The sequence below is a fragment of the Cyclopterus lumpus genome, chromosome 3, assembly GCF_009769545.1.
Source record: "Cyclopterus lumpus isolate fCycLum1 chromosome 3, fCycLum1.pri, whole genome shotgun sequence".
Classification (NCBI taxonomy): Eukaryota; Metazoa; Chordata; class Actinopteri; order Perciformes; family Cyclopteridae; genus Cyclopterus; species Cyclopterus lumpus.
In genome coordinates, this window is record NC_046968.1 from 23,907,952 (window position 1) to 23,922,748 (window position 14,797).

The window sequence follows — 14,797 nt, forward strand, 5'->3', positions numbered from 1 at the left end:
TGACACTGGAGAGGCTGGCTCGAGGATGAAAGCTAAAGCCGTCCAGCAGCATCAACTGCCATTAGATCCAATTCAAGTACAGAACAGTTGACAACTCAGCTGCTCCATCAACACAAGTGTTGTGTGTGTTTAATTGCTAAAACAGCAACATGGCAGCATAGCACCCGACCCCGATAATTCTCCCTGCGGGTGGTGGGTCCACAGGGTGACTGCTGCTCCATGATGTTTTTTCGGGCTGAGCCCGACCGGGCCCCATGGGCGAAAGCCCGGCCACCAGACGCTCGCCGACGAGCTCCCCTCCTGGGTCTGGCTCCGGGAGGGTGCCCCGGTTTCCCTTGTCCGGGCAAGGTAGCTTCAGTCCGTGGGCTGCTTATCATCAGGGTTTGTTGAACCGCTCTTAGTCTGGGCTCTCCCCCGAGACCTGTTTGCCTTGGGAGACCCTACCAGGGGCTGATGCCCCGGACAACATAGCTCCCAGGATCACTGAGCCACTCAAACTCCTCCACCACGTTAAGGTGGCGATTCATAGGAGGAGTTGATGTATCCAGTTGAATGAAACAAGGAGATGTGCTTCCAGGAAAGTTTGCAGGTAGAGTGAGTTCATGGCCTTATGGCCAGACCTATATTCACATTTACGATCCAATAGCATTGCAAGGAAAGACAATAGGACCCATTGACTATGTAAATGTGGTCTTTCCCCAAAAAAACGTTTTTGCAAATGTGTTTTTTGGAGAAATAAAAGTGACGTTGTAATATTACAACCAGGGGTCTTACAGGGTTAATGCACCACTCTGCACAACTCTACAAGTTTGTGTGGACTTTAAAAATCCCAATCAATATATCAAAACATACCTAAAAGTCCTCTTCTCTCAAATAGTTAGAATTGCTTATTTTAGGAAAGAAACACTGATCAAGTGCATCAACATATTTATCCAGTCTGTCCTCACAAAAGCTTTTTCCCCTGGACAGTATGCTGATATTATCCAATCAGGTGCACAAAGAGGAGACGTGTTAAGGTTTGCAAGATCACCATAATCTGTTGCCCATCTCACCCTCTGTTGACCCCAAACTGGCAGTAGTTCGTTAGAAGAAAACAAATATTTCTTACCTGAAACTGCTCACATCACGGTCTGCTGATTATCTGGATTAACCTGGTCCTGATTTTCTGGAAAGAGAATTTACCAAATGTATTCTTCTGGCACTTTGAGCACCGCAATCCGAATGCCTCCTAGTTCCATAATGTAAGAGAGACGGCAGACATCTCAACGACCGATGCATCCAAAACTAGGCAACTCGATCCAAAACAAGCTAGATTAAAAAAATGCTGTCTGCATATTCATCAAGGGCAGGTTTCCTGCTTCCTTCAAAACCCATTCCCTTTCCTCTTCAGCCTCTACCATTTGATTCAGCTTATATTAGGCCTATCATGTGTGAAAGCACTACCAAAGGCTCCCCACCTTTTAACCTCTTAGCCCATTTATGACCCAGAGCCATTTAGACTCAATTGGATGTTACCAACACCACAGCTCTCCATAACCACGCGCTGACCTAGCCATCTATCAATGTCGGCCTTTGTTTTTTATTACGCACTCTCTCAGAGGTCCATCTTGTCCAGCAATCTAACTGACTCTATGGCTTATAAATACAATAACAAGGACACACAGGCCATTTTCATGACTCATGGATAACTCAGTGCAATTAAAACAGGCGCATTTGCCTGACTGCGACTGTGGTGACATCTACTTAGACACCCACGGCTGTTCCTTCAGTCTCTCGGCCCATTTTCTACATTGATTCTGGTTTTGTTTTTTTCACCTCATTGATTAGACTGTATATTGAAGGACCAAAGCTCTTTTGTTAATTGGTTGTAACCTAGTATCTTGTATCCACATATGTTCAGATTGGGTCTCCAGCTAGCTGAATGGAATTACTGTTTAAATAATTTGTATATCTCTTGTTTATGGGTAGACTTTTGGCTCTTTGATCATTTCTCCAGACAATTATCAAACGGTTAGGAAGCTTGTCTGAAGCTTGGTTGAAAAAAAGTAATACATTCACTGACAAAGTCTTTTAAATCCAAGATTTAATGTTTTACAGCCTCAAGCTATGTAAATCATTTTCGAAATGATCGAGAATTTGACACATTGATGTTCCAATTATTTTAAATTGTATTAACTGTGAAACCTACAATGAAGACATAAAAAACACAAAGTATACACAGAACAAACTGCTTTTACACCTGTTGGTGTTGCAAGATGTCCAAGTTTAGCTTACAGTCCTTGCCTGTCGATAGCGACATTGACAAGTCTTCATCTGCAGGTCTTAACTGTCGCGGCTGTTACTTTTCTTTCCTGGAGGCGGCACAACGTGACATTTGTAGAACTGGTCAGACAATGAAGGAATACTATCGGACACCCTCAAAGTACAGAAATCCACACCGTGTCATGTGGCAGTGATGTCAGAGTCCATTCGTTTAGAATGAAGGAATGTCGTCTTTCCCTGAATTAGCATAGGATACAAACAAAACAAGTCTTTCAACTTTGTCATTTGAGCTTCTCTGGCTCGCTGTGTTTAGCAAGCGTTTGTGTGTAAATTCATGTCTGCTTGTGCGTGTCTGTGTTTAGGTTTCTATGTGTCAGTTAGGACACCCATTACCGGTGTATAAGATGAGAGAGAGAGAAAGGCGGCCCGTCATCCAGTGTAAAAGTACCACGTTAGCCCTGATCCAGGAGGCCAGTGTCTCTAACCCACAGCCCCAACTTCAGAGACAAAGAGAGGGGCCTATGAATACTGCATGATGGAGCTTTTATTACAGAGCGAGCTGGAGTGTAAATAAGATCCACGCAATGGGGCACGTTTACTGGGGTCAGATCAAGGGAAGTGGCGGGGGGTGGCTATGTAACCTTGTCCCCACGTCTCCCGCTGTCACACGCCTGTCACCGTAACTCATACGGGGATGCTCGGCCCTGAGGTGGTCAAGGGCGGTCCGAGAATAAAGCTTTAACAAAGCAGTAGTCACACCACATCTCCAGACCTAAAACATGCCCGTAAAGTATATCAGTTTAAACTTTGGGATTTCTTAACTCCTGTATATCTAACTTAGGCATACATTTAATCATCACTGTATAACAATGAAAGCTGCTTTGTGAACATGCAGTACTGTTGGGCCAGTTGTGCTTGAAGGGATAGTTCAGGTCTTTTTGAAGTGGGGTTGTATGGTGTACCCTAGCAAGTGTATTACCTTCAGAAAATGGCGGTCGGCATGCTCCCAGTTTGGAGAAGCAGTTAGGAGTGCCAGCATGGAGGCTAGCAGTGTACTGCTGTAGACGGGGGCAGCAACACAACTTCCATCTAGAAAAGGGCCCACCCATCAGTTTAACTTTACACTATATTAAGAATATTTTCACTTTTTTACTTGGACGTCAGACAGCCCTTTCGGATGAGGAACCGAAGCCATTTTATCCCTCTGTGCTCTCTTCAAATCCAACGGACTCTGTTGACAAAATCAGTCATTTTACCTCTCAGTTGCTGGACGAGCGCTGCATTAATCAGTTAGTTTGTTTGTGGCATTGTGCGACTTTGGTGAATCCAAACTAACCTAACCTTTTTAAAAGCTTTGAACGCTGCTTTAAAGAGAGAATAGTAGACGGCTTTCAGTTCCCAGTTGGAAGGGCTGTCTGACTACAAGTAGGTAATACACTGAAGATGGAGAAGTTGCTCATACAACTATCCCTTTAAAGTTATATTATGTGGATATTTCCCTCCAATCTTATGTAAAGCATAAGACACCGCTGTGTGAAGAAAGTACCTTTTTATATGGATAGATTTAATGTGTGTTTACCTTGCTCTGACTTAGCAAAAATAATTCGATGACATCAGAAAAGCAACTAGCAACAGAGCATTAGTTTGGACCTTCATTCACACACAAACACTCAGGTGACACTTGTGCACGTGCCCACGAACACGTGTTAAAGAAGTAGTTGGATGCGGTGTTTATAACATGTCTACCCCTGCGATCTTGCCTCCAATTAACATCTTCATCTTAATTAAGAGGCAGCACTCATGCTTAACTGATATTGATTGGAGCTTAAAGGAAGACGGAGACATCAAAATGGAAACGAGGCCGTCAGCATTACGTGTAAAGAGCTCTTTCGCGCACAAAAAGATTACACATAAGACCAGAAACGCTCACTAACACTCTTGGGCAAAAATAAACAACACTGTCCACTGAAGTCAGATGAAGGCCTTTGGTTAGTTCAAATACCATAAGCTTCATTAGTATCTTTTGCTATTCCATTTAAAAAAAAATCCTTTTATGTGTTCACTTTTGATCATAGCTGCCTGACTCTTTCAACCATCTCTGAAAAGTCTGTGGTTTTATTTTTGACTCCAGCAGCAATGAGACTGTTATGAAAGATGTGTCGACTGCAGCTCACACGCACCGCTACAGCCGGAGACCAGTGTTTGTTCTAACCCTGGGTAATTACCTGACATGGCACTAATAGGTGGCAATAATTAAAGGCCCGGGACAGTTTTTAGGTGTCTGGTCGAAGAGCAATGTGATCCTCCGATCCAAAACGCATTAATCACACCTCGCGCCATGCAGCATTCTCTCTAGAAGAACCACTGACAGATGAGTCGCCAGGTATCGCATTTACTAAGCTCGCTCGTAAGCTAACCGGCCTGTGCGACATGCGCGGCCCCCTCCTCGTCCCCATCACCTGACAGCTGCTGGGACAGTATTCGTCCTGGAGGATTGTGTGTTGAGAGGTACTGAGGTGTTGTCACCTGTGCCGTAAACGTACCTTCAAGGGCTGTAACTAAAGCCGATGTTTGGCATTAAGGAGTTTGATAATTAAATCATTACGGGGCCGGTCTGTGGCTGCTGCTTCACTTGCAACTCTAAACTCTGTCTGGGACATCGAGCGATAGGACCGACTGGATCTGGTTCCGGGTGGTGACCTCTGACCTTTAACAGGCATGACGGAGGCATTTTGTCATGTTCATTTAGACTCTTCTGTTGCTCAGAAACTAGGAGACCTTTTGAGTTTTTATGTACTTTCATTAACCATCACTTGAACTTTATCACCATGTTTAGGACATTATTAGTACATTAACAATTGGTGATCACTCATCAATATTAATTTATGTACCACTTCGGAAACACCTTTTTCTGGGCGGGGGTTTTTGCTGAAGGAAAGTGAAATGAGACCTTCCCTTAATGTAGAGAATATGTATATGATCAGAGCTCCTGACTTGGAAGAAAGGAAGAAAAAAACTACACTAGAAACTAGGTTACTATTTGAATTAACTTGCTTTCTACAGTTTTATTTCATATGGTCTTCTGCTTTGTCCCCGCAGAGCGTACCATCTTCTGGGCAAGCGGGTTTTAGCCGTCAAGGTGAGACCTCCTTCTATGTTGATGACAGTACTTCCTCCTTAATAAGTGACCCTTGAGCTAATCCACCCCATCAGAAGCTCAACATAACTTGTTAATATTATGTTTATTAAAGGCTATAACTATTTCTTTGCCAATGTTCCCCTATTTTGATTACAGGTCATTCCCCTGGATATCACGGTGGAATTACAGAAGCAGATCATGTCAGAATTAGAAATTCTCTACAAGGTCAGTTCTTCTTCAGATCTACATGAGTCGAGCACGAGTCTTAACCAAGCGCCATTCATTGCCTCCGGTCTTAAAATGTTAACCAGGGATAGTGTTGCGGATAAATATGTCGGCATGCTCTGTGATGACCACATTCTCTCTTCTCTTGATTGCAGTGCGATTCCCCTTACATCATCACTTTCTTCAGTGCCTTTTTCGTCGAGAACAGGATATCCATTTGCACCGAATTCATGGACGGTGAGTTCTTCTTGTCGGTTTAAGTCCAGCGGATCGTGTGTTTTTATCTTTGCTAGCCACAGCTGTGCAGGAGAGACGTCGGGGAGCTGTCCCCTGCCTCTCAACCGTGTATCCATTTACACTTCTGCAGATCAAGAGAGCGTCTTATCGCGGTGAGCTGCTTAGCATGGCCGCGTGCTAAAAGCTACAAGGGCGTGATAAATCTGGACTTGAGTGCATTTGTAGGTGCATTTTTACGTGTGTTTCTAGATTGGTGTGAGATGGGGGACTGTCTGTGTTTGTAAGGTGTGTGTGTGTGTGTTTGTCCAAGTGTGTGTTAATGCAGTTATTCCCCTGTTTCACACGTTTGCCAGCTTGTGAGCAAACTCGGTCTAACCTCTCAGCACTCTTTATTTCATGGAACTTTTCTTTGATCAGTCATTTCCAGTTTTAATTGATTATTGCAAACATGAAATTACAGTGCTTTACAGATATGATTTCATAAGAAAACATCAATATATTTATCATCTTGTTACTTGATTTATAAATATGACAAATAAATGCTGAGCAAATACAACGAATGTGTCACAGGAATTATATCTTATATTTGTGCAAGTGTAGATTTTAAATTCCACGTACATTTAGAAACGTCTTCTGCATTAAAACCGTCTTAAATATTATGTGCAGCTATTCTGAGAATAAAACTTTGAAAAAGATGGTTTGTGTAAATATCCAGTGTTCTTGGCAACTGGGAAATGCTGGTTGACCTCATTTAGATCCGGACCAGATAAAATTGCAAGGAACTATTTGTTTTCAATTGTCTGGATGAGTTTTGCAATCAGCATGGCCAATATAAATGGGATTTTATGAAAAAAGCCATTTTGATATTGGTAAATAAATTGTACAAAATGTGTAGGAGTTGAATACTTTTGTCTGTTGCAGGAGGTTCTCTGGACGTTTACAAAAGAGTTCCAGAGCACGTGCTGGGGAGGATTGCAGTGGCAGTAAGTCTTCGTGAAACGTCATCAAAATCTCTCTATTGGTAGTTTGAAAGGAGTTTTTATTTAAGTGCACTGGGGGTGTTATTGTCCCCATGTGTGTCCCAGACCTGTTATTCGTTTTGTCGAATACAGAACCGGTCTGAGGAGTAATTTACTCATTTTAAGTGAAACCACAGGTGTGAATTTTTCAATTGGCTTCTATTTGGCGTTGTTATCCTCCCCTCTTTCCCTTTCTCCACCTCGTTCTACTCTGTCAAAAACTAGCAGTTTGATAAGAAATGGCCTTGATGTTGATAAATGCACGTCTCTTTTTTCCACTCTCATTACCCTTCTCCTCTCTCCACCTCCTCTTTTCTGCCCCCCCCCCCCCCCTCCACCCCGTCTCCCCCTTAACTTCTTCCGTAATCAAACAATGACAGCTATTTAGTCAGTGTTAATTCTAATTCACAGCTTTCCCTCCTTTCCACTGTCACAGTTGTTAATTATCACAGAAGGAAAAGCACCCAAGAGGGTGTGAGCGAAGCTGCAGTTGTTGCACTCACACCACCAGCAGCAGGACTTCAGAGAGCGTTTGTGTCTTCTTAATTTACCAACGGAGGTTGTCGTGCATCAGAGACGGATGACGGGGGAGGGCGAGAGGCTGGAATCTAGAAGCTCTCGCATCCCATAAATGGAAAAGACGGCTTTACAGCAGCAAGGAGGAACAAAGATTGACTGGCACATTGAGAGCTTTCATGCGGCAACTCGGCTCTCTTTTCCACCACAGTTTGAGACGGTCTGCACAGTGCAGCCGACATACTTGAACTGTAGTCGATTTACGGATCCCTATTGCTGTTGTTGCGAATGAACAATAGCTGAAATCCTCTACTTTGGTCCGATTCTCCTGGGTTGAGTGAGTAGGTGTATTAGGTAGAGGTAATATTGGTAGAGTTAATTATTATCTTCAAACTGGGGCAGCACATTCAGCTAGAACCCACGATCACAGTCAGACAGATGCTATTCTCAGGTCTCTCTAGACCTGCTCCTACAGATCAATTACATAAAACAATGGACAGAAAGTTAGACCAATGTTGGAATTTTTTTTGATTGTCCTGAATACAACTACAGCTCTCACTCAGACTTCAGAAGTCCTCGAGAAACACAGTTTTCGGCCCAATTCCAGATTCAAACAGCACATCAGAATAGAAAATTACTACGATGCCCCAAAAAATTAAAAAAGAGGGTAACTCTGCCACAGCCAGGACACAATCCACACTGTTGCTCCTTAGTGTGGGGTTTAAAAAATTGGCCAGTGTCTCCTCTCCGGCTAATCGGTGTCAACACACCCTCCGGTCCTTGTTTGTGAAACAGAGAGCTCCGCTGCTGATTACCAATCTAAAGGCCACATCAATACAACATTAGAGACATGCGTGAACCATGACAGCGCGGGGTGAATTCAGGGTGAATCTTGTTCAAGCCCTTTTGCCTCTTCGGTGACGAGTGACCGATAGTTTGTATAGTTCAACTGGAGGTAACCACTCCACTTTAGCCGAGATACACACATATGCTCCTGGTTATACGTTGAATGATCATCTATGTTTTCTTTCATTTGTGTCTCCAGGTAGTCGAAGGCCTGACATATCTGTGGAGCCTGAAGATACTTCACAGAGGTGAGTAAGGTAGTGTTGTATGAAAAGAACCGACTTGATAAAAGCTGTAGAGTGCTGATGTTGCAGTTCCATCAAGCAGTTTGTCTCTGCAGATGTCAAGCCTTCCAATATGCTGGTGAACACCCGAGGACAAGTCAAGCTCTGTGACTTTGGTGTCAGCACACAGGTACACTGATTTGTCTGTGTGAGCATGAGAGAGAGAGAGAGTGAGAGAAAAAGTGAGTGGGGGGGTTGGAAGGAGGTGTGCGTGTGCGTGTGCGTGTGTGTGTGTGTGTGTGTGTTTTCCTGTGTGTGTCTGTGTGTGTGTGCATGCGCGCATATGGTCAACGTTTCAATCACTGCATTAATTTTCAACTCAAAACACCGGCGCTGTCCCAGGGGTCTTCCTCTCGCATTAACTTCCCCCCCACCTCCATTGTTCTGCATCCTCCAAAAAAATCACTTGTTATAATTATGACCCGCACACACAACGGAAAAGCCTCATTGATATGTATTCAGTAGATGTGGGGAAAGCGTGGGTGGCAGACAATAGCCCTGTGTGTGTGTGTGTGTGTGTGTGTGTGTGTGTGTGTGTGTGTGTGTGTGTGTGTGTGTGTGTGTGTGTGTGTGTGTGTGTGTGTGTGTGTGTGTGTGTGTGTGTGTGTGTGTGTGTGTGTGTGTGTGTGTGTTTGCAATGTAGTCATCAGGGACAGACCTTCAACGTTCCCTAAAACATCAACCCTGAGGACTCTGTCTCCCTTTCAACACAAACACACACACCATCTTTTCTGTTGCAAATTGTTATTCATTTTTAACCTCTACTTTCTTGGAAGCTCCAAGGTGAATGTTACACCCTGCATGTATAACACGAATAGCATTGACTTGTCCTCTGTCTTTTCTAACTCTATTTTTCTGTTTATCTCTCTTTCACACATACACACTCCCCCTCCCCCTCTCACATTGTAGGGCATGCTAAAAAGAAGAGAGAGAGAAAAAAAACACAGCCATGTGGGAACAGACACTCATTATCACAGTCCTGTCATTGATGGCATGTGCCATTGTGTATATACACACACACACACACACACTAATGTCTCCTTGTCTTACTCCTGTTCCCTTGTGCGAGGGTTTAGAGAAGCCTAAAATATCAACCTGACATGTCAATAGATTTAGATAATGTAAGTTAAGTCCATCTTCCATCTTTTTTTATTCCCTAATACAGTGATGACTTTAAAAAAAAGTTATTTATAAGGGTTCAGGTAGCTTATTGTCTGAATTTACATTGACGTGCAGCAGAAATATTTACTTATTCAATGTTAATTCAATTCTGTTGCAGTTGGTGAACTCTATTGCCAAAACGTATGTGGGAACTAACGCGTACATGGCGGTGAGTAGTGACCCTTTAAAGTTCAGTCGGACGTGAAGATATTTGGACAGCACAGGAATCAGAGCCTCTAACTTCCTTCCGTTTTTGATATCTTTTTTTTTTCTTCTTTTTGCTCCACAGCCAGAAAGGATATCCGGAGAGCAGTACGGTATCCACGCAGACGTCTGGAGTGTGGGAATCTCTTTCATGGAGGTGTGGCGACGTATTCAGGGCTTCACACTACGTAGCTCGCTGGCATTGAACGTGTGGGACATTTATGAAGGGAACACTAAATTCTAGCAATTTACTTTTTTTTTTCGTAATATGTATTTAGGCTGACTGATTCTCATTGAGTAAAGCAAGATGCATACGTGTGCGTCAGTATCTCTGCTTGACTGACAACCTGCGCTTTCAAATAGCGTTTTGATTTCAGCATAACGTTCCCTGCGCTCTCGTCCTCCCACTGCTCACTATTGATTCTCCATCTGTTTCTGTCCACAGCTCCTCCCGCTGAAGCATTACAAATGATGTGGGCTTCTGCCTCGCCTTTTGTTTGTCAATAATGTTTAATATCATTACAATTATAACGGTAATAGATGAGTTCAGGGGGAAGGAGCCTGTGTCAAAATTATTGACGTGATCTCTGTGTGATAAAGATGGAGTTGTATCGCAGTGGCCCCCCCCCCCCCCTCTTCATTTCTAGCTGTGGATGTGTGCATTAAGCTAAATGAAATGGCTTCCAGTCCCACTCGATTTGGATTGACCTTTAGCCCATGAGTTGGTCTATTTATGTTCAAGGAGAGACTGTGAGCGTTTTGATGTTTTCATAACGTAATGTTGCCAATAAGCTGCCCCTTGACCAAGATGAAAAATGCCCGCCCCAAGTGAATTGCCATTGAAGAGCTGTCCCCCAACCCCCCCCAAGCTAAAATAACACACATTACATACAAGCGTCCCACAATCCCGTGCTGCTTCTCTTTATCCCCCTATTCTGTTCTCCGCAGGTGGTAATCGTGGGGGGGTTATTAACTAATAGCTGATGTTGTTTGATGAGGACGGGTTATCAGCAGGCGGGCACTAAGCTTACCTCAAAGACAGAAAGTCTCAAGTTCTGCATGCATCGGTGGTTTCAGCAGAATTTGCTTTCTTTGTCTTGAATTATATGTCAGTAAGATATCGGCAATGGAAAGGTATAAGTTAATTGAATGGGTGCACATAATCACACCCATTCAGTGTCTATCAGGGGGTTGGGGGGGGGGGGGGGGGGGGGATAAAGTATGTAACATAAAAGTGAAAATGTAAGCATTATGGAGGGTCTGTCTGGTTGCATCGCATTAGTTTGCAGATGTTTGCACCGAGGGTCGAGTAATGAGTCAACCTTTTCCCAGATGTTTTTATTATATCAAATGTGTCAAGAGGAATATCCTGCAGCACTTATCATTTATTTCTTCTTTCCACAGTTGGCGCTAGGCATGTTCCCCTATCCACAGGTGAGTTATTTAGTCATTTATTTGTATACGTGGTGAAATATTTGATCAATCTCTCCATACAGATATCAGAACTCTGAATGCTATACCTTTTGAAACATTCTTCTAAGTAAATTATCTATCTAATGAGCTCTAGTTACAGCAACATTTCCAAAAAAACGATCTGACAATTAATTACGTGAGGCACTAATTATCTTTAAAATCCCCGAATGAGGTCTGTTGACCTCCAAAATATCATCTTCTTTCATCTGTATTACTTTCTACAACTTTGAATGTAAGAATCTACTGTTTCCGTTGTTTGTTTTTTTCCTCCCCTCATTACACTAAGTTAAAATCCTGCTCAAATGTAATTGCCGACCTCCGGATGGGACTTCCCAATCCCATCAAGTCTTAATTAGCCCTTTTAAGATGGGTTTATCTCACTAATCCCGAGCGTGGCAATCTAAATATGGTTACCTCAGGTTACCTCCTGGCCACCTGCCTTCCCAAAGTGTGATGGAACAGATTGTACCTCGTGAAGAGTTTTGTTCTTTAAACTACAGGGTGATGTTGTGAAAAGGTGTTTTTTTTATGACAGTTGTGATCGTCTCAATGAACGGATATGAATCCAGAAACTGTTCACGACGGGGACAGATTTTGGTATCGGAAGAGTTCTGGTTTCCGTTTGTAGTCTTTTTATAGTCCCGAGTAATATTGACCAATCACGTTTGAACAGGGGTTTGTTGATGATCAATCTGTGTGTCTAGTGTGTGTGTGACTACAGCCGTGGGCATGTCTCTTCCTTCCTTCATTTAATGCTTCCATTATCATGTTAATTGTCCGGGTATTTTTTTTGCAAATGGTATTTTTAATCTAACCTCATCGATTTTTTTTAATTATTTTTTTTAAACGGGTTAGACAAAATATTCGAAACACCTCCTCGGTTCATAGTTTAGGCTTTCCTCCTCTCAGTGTTAATTTTCCCCTAACTCCATATGGTGCTGCAGACAGTTCACCTGCAGGCTGTAGCAGAGCGGTGTGGCGAGAGCGCTCGGATCCAGCTCGTCGGGCGCAGCCAGCCGAAGTCCTCGGGCCCGAGCTGTCATTTTTGCAGACGCTGGCACAGCTGTCTGTGAGGGGAGAAAAAAAAAACCCTGCTACACTTCACGGAGAACATTTCAGTACATAGATGAGAGAGATTGGAAGAGAATCGGCAGGCGTCGCTGCATTTTCACTGTAGACTTGTGGAATGAGTTGTTAAAGTCGAATTTGGCTTTGCGGCGTTCGTGATTTGCGCTTTTGAAAAGCCAATTTTAAAATAATTTGGTATCTTTTGTTCACCCTTTCCATTCCGAGGAAAGTGTGTGTGCGCGCTTGCTAGTTGCCTCCGTTTGTGGTTAGTTGATGCATCGTCCCTCATTCGCTCTGGTGTGTATGCACACACACTCACACACACACGCACGCAGCGGAATCATCACCTCATGTTTGTCATGATTAGAGATGGTCTCTTTAAATCCACTTCACCACATGTCAGGATTCATTTGCGTCCTTTGTCAGGAGTTAATGGAGTTTTTTGCACGGCTCGCTCCGAAAGTCTTTGAAGACACCAGACCTGATGTGATGTGTATACAGCCGCCAGCACTATCGCTTCTGATTGATTTGTTTGCTCTACGGTTGTTTTTTGTTTCTCCGTATTTTGTCACATTTTCACAAATTTGAATGAATTTTTGGATGAAATATCATGTCAGTTGTGTGCGCGTGTGTGTGTGTGTGTGTGTGTGTGTGTATTAACACATCACTGCATCCATCAAACAACACTGACGCTTTCCCTTTGTTACTTTCTTTCTTCCCCTCAAATGAAAGGGTGTCGTACTATGTGCTGGATGTGTGTTGTAAACAATGTTTGCTGTAATTTCTCAGCATATGCCGAAGCCAAACTGGTTTATTCTTTCCATGGGAACTTCTTTAAGTAATTATTAGTATATTAGGCATCCCTTGTGGGCTTTAGATTAGTTTACAAATGATCTGAACCAAATATTGACCCTTCCCACATCTCTCACTATTGTCCCCAACACATGTTTTAATAATACACAACAACTGCATAACCTTGTATTTGGCTTCCCTATAGAGCTGATTATTAATATATTATTTTTAAGATGTATTATTTTGACATTGATCAATCTAAGAGCTGCATTTATCTACGACTAACAGAGTGACTTAGACTTGTTGTTGACCTAATATTAAAGATTCCCCCCATTTATTACAGTGATATCTCTAGGTTGCATGTGTGCTCTTGCCCATAACCAAAACATGCATGTTAACCTTTGTTGAAATTGATGGTTTTGATCACAAATGGAGCCTTTTCGTATAAGTTTTCAGATTCTTTACCAAATTCTCAAAGGGGGAACCTGTCATGTGATCTTTTAGAAGTGTTTATTGTACAGCTCTTGAAAGGAACAAATCACTTGATATCCCCAAATTGTCACTTCTTATTATCACGCCGGGCCCACTGCGTTACTTTAAAAAAAAAAAAAAAACACACACAATACAGGAAAATCTGGATATGGCTCACACATCTTCACAAAGCCACTGGTATCTGGGCTCTCCGGCTTCACACCTTCTGCAACAAGCAACAACAGCTTTGCTTCTCAAACGTACATCCGTGTGTTATTCTTAAAACCAGGTATCAGAAGAACATGTGAAGAAATTAATTAAGTATAAATGTCATATTAAGCAACGGTTGCCCTCGGGACGAACATGCAGATAATAATATGTCTCCCAGATAATCAGCTCACATTGATGAGACTGTTAGGAGGGAAAGATAAGGAGGCATTTTTTTTAAAGCTCTCCCCTTTTTTGATATGTGGTCAAGCTACCTCGTACAAGAAGAATAAGTGCTCAATTATGCTTGAATAAGTTAGTCTCCCACTATCCAATTTCAACCCCTGGAGCAGCACGCAATTTTGTCCTAGTAATTATTTCTGAACAAATTCGTTTTCCATACTGGCCTTTAATGTGTCTGAATCAGGCAAAACTGGATATAGAGGCAGTTTAGGAGTCTCTTGGTATTTGCAGAGTGTGAAAACCTGTATTTAATTGAGTGAATCAATAAGTGCTCTAATGCACTGTCAAAAGATCCGGAGAAATGAGCAATTTATTTACCAAACATTCTCAGACATTTAGCTTGAGTTTTCAGGGCTTCTATAATTCAGTTTATATGGTGGAGGTATAAATGTAGTTTTTTTTTTTTTTTTAGAAATGAAAACTGATTGTTTTAATGAATTCAATCCCTGGGGGGGTTTCACGGAAAGAAACTAGATGCTTATTGTAGTTTCGCTGCAGTGTCACTTACATTTTAAGACTCTCACGTCAACAGTGTCGAGATCTTCCAAATGAAAAGTTCATATTCTTTTCCTTTTCATGCGTTTGGATTTTTCAGTGGCCACAGAAAGTGCATTTCGTCAACTACGTACAAGATGTATATTTCTATATCT

At 42.5% G+C, this 14,797-nt stretch overlaps 1 protein-coding gene across 1 annotated transcript in view; it reads left to right on the forward strand.

Annotated features, from left to right (window-relative positions):
* Positions 1-14,797, forward strand: part of map2k5 (mitogen-activated protein kinase kinase 5) — a 47,934-nt gene that overhangs the window by 11,938 nt on the left and 21,199 nt on the right. Inside the window, exons 9-17 of the mRNA XM_034529391.1 lie at positions 5,362-5,401; positions 5,558-5,626; positions 5,782-5,863; positions 6,785-6,846; positions 8,444-8,492; positions 8,585-8,658; positions 9,808-9,858; positions 9,979-10,050; positions 11,298-11,327. Coding sequence (XP_034385282.1) covers positions 5,362-5,401; positions 5,558-5,626; positions 5,782-5,863; positions 6,785-6,846; positions 8,444-8,492; positions 8,585-8,658; positions 9,808-9,858; positions 9,979-10,050; positions 11,298-11,327 — 529 coding nt within the window. The remainder of the gene's footprint in view (positions 1-5,361; positions 5,402-5,557; positions 5,627-5,781; positions 5,864-6,784; positions 6,847-8,443; positions 8,493-8,584; positions 8,659-9,807; positions 9,859-9,978; positions 10,051-11,297; positions 11,328-14,797) is intronic.